General features: G+C 43.4%; 1 protein-coding gene across 1 annotated transcript in view; it reads right to left on the bottom strand.

Moving 5' to 3' along the window:
- Window positions 1–375: 375 nt before the first annotated feature.
- Window positions 376–1,204, bottom strand: part of LOC109546849 (cathepsin B) — a 1,871-nt gene continuing 1,042 nt past the window's right edge. Inside the window, exons 3-4 of the mRNA XM_019917993.2 lie at window positions 695–938; window positions 376–642 (exon numbers count right to left, since the gene is read on the bottom strand). Of these exons, the coding sequence (XP_019773552.1) occupies window positions 428–642; window positions 695–938 (459 nt within the window). The 3' untranslated portion in view covers window positions 376–427. The remainder of the gene's footprint in view (window positions 643–694; window positions 939–1,204) is intronic.

Below are 1,204 nucleotides of genomic sequence, written 5' to 3'. Positions count from 1 at the left end.
CCTTATAGACGGCCCATGGGGAGCGCAAGATAAATATGGGAGTGAGAGTGCAGGAGATTTGTTTTCGGGCCTTTTAAATGGGGCAACTTCTGAGACAACTGTCCGAGCCCCATGACGGATTGTTGTTGAAAATTAATCAGCAACATATTTGGACAGCGCCTGGAAAGAAACGAAATTATTGTAGCCGATCTCAGCTACAGCTCAAAAACGTTTTGAACAACACCAGAAGAAGTCACATTTTGAATGGTTTGTCACGTCCGTGTACGTCGATTATGGGCGTTATTTAACTGTGACCTACTAGTGTTGATTTGACGTGATCATCACATTCACATGCACTGTTTTCGTGTCGCAATTTCATACTTAAACGTCGACTGCTGTATGAAAATGTGTTTAATAATGAATAATTTACCTATAACGAAACATCGATCTAAAATCTAGTAAAGTCAGGTAATGCAGCGTCTATTGTGCTTTCAATGCCGACTTCGTCTCGTCCCCTGATGATTCTGAACAATCCATTTTCTCCCCAGCGTTCGTTCCAAGAGTTCGCTACCAGCCAGTACTTGACACCGTCCTCAACTCCCCATCCAAGGATCTTGACCGCGTGACCGCCTTCGTACTCATCAGTGGTAAGTTGATAGATTCCTGGTATTCAGCTATTAGAAATTGTTAAGTTACGGCCCGAACTGGTGCTTACCACTTTGGTATTGGGCAAAGTCCACATAAACGTCCATGGTGGCTTCCACGGGTCCGTTGGTCATAATTTCGTATTGGATCTGTTCCTCTCCTTGAATCTCGTATGGTGTTTGACCGTAAGTTTCTTGGGCCTTGTAGTACAGCGACGGCTCGTCGCACTGCTCAACGCAAGCGGGAGTGCTCACATAGTCTCTGCATTTGTTGGGATGGTCGTCACAACCTTCCAAAAAGTACGATTTGCATCCCTAATGGAAGATGGATAAAAACAATTTCGTTAGAATGAGCTGTAGAACTGTTTTCAACATCGTCATTCCCAAATCGTTTATGGATGTTTATATAAAGCGTTCAACCTATCGAGCTAGGAAACAACAATGTGAGAAACTGGAAGAAAATCAGTTCACAAAACAAAACTATAACATTTAGGAATGTTTTCCGGGCTTTGAAGCCGTGGTCTATCGGAATTTCTTCCTGACGTTTCGTCCACAACTGCGGTGGACATTTTCAAAGGCGA

This window comes from Dendroctonus ponderosae, unplaced genomic scaffold (assembly GCF_020466585.1).
Source record: "Dendroctonus ponderosae isolate FM_Combo_2020 unplaced genomic scaffold, Dpon_F_20191213v2 Dpon_F_20191213_4, whole genome shotgun sequence".
NCBI classification, from domain to species: domain Eukaryota; kingdom Metazoa; phylum Arthropoda; class Insecta; order Coleoptera; family Curculionidae; genus Dendroctonus; species Dendroctonus ponderosae.
This window is presented reverse-complemented; position numbering and strand designations above follow the sequence as displayed.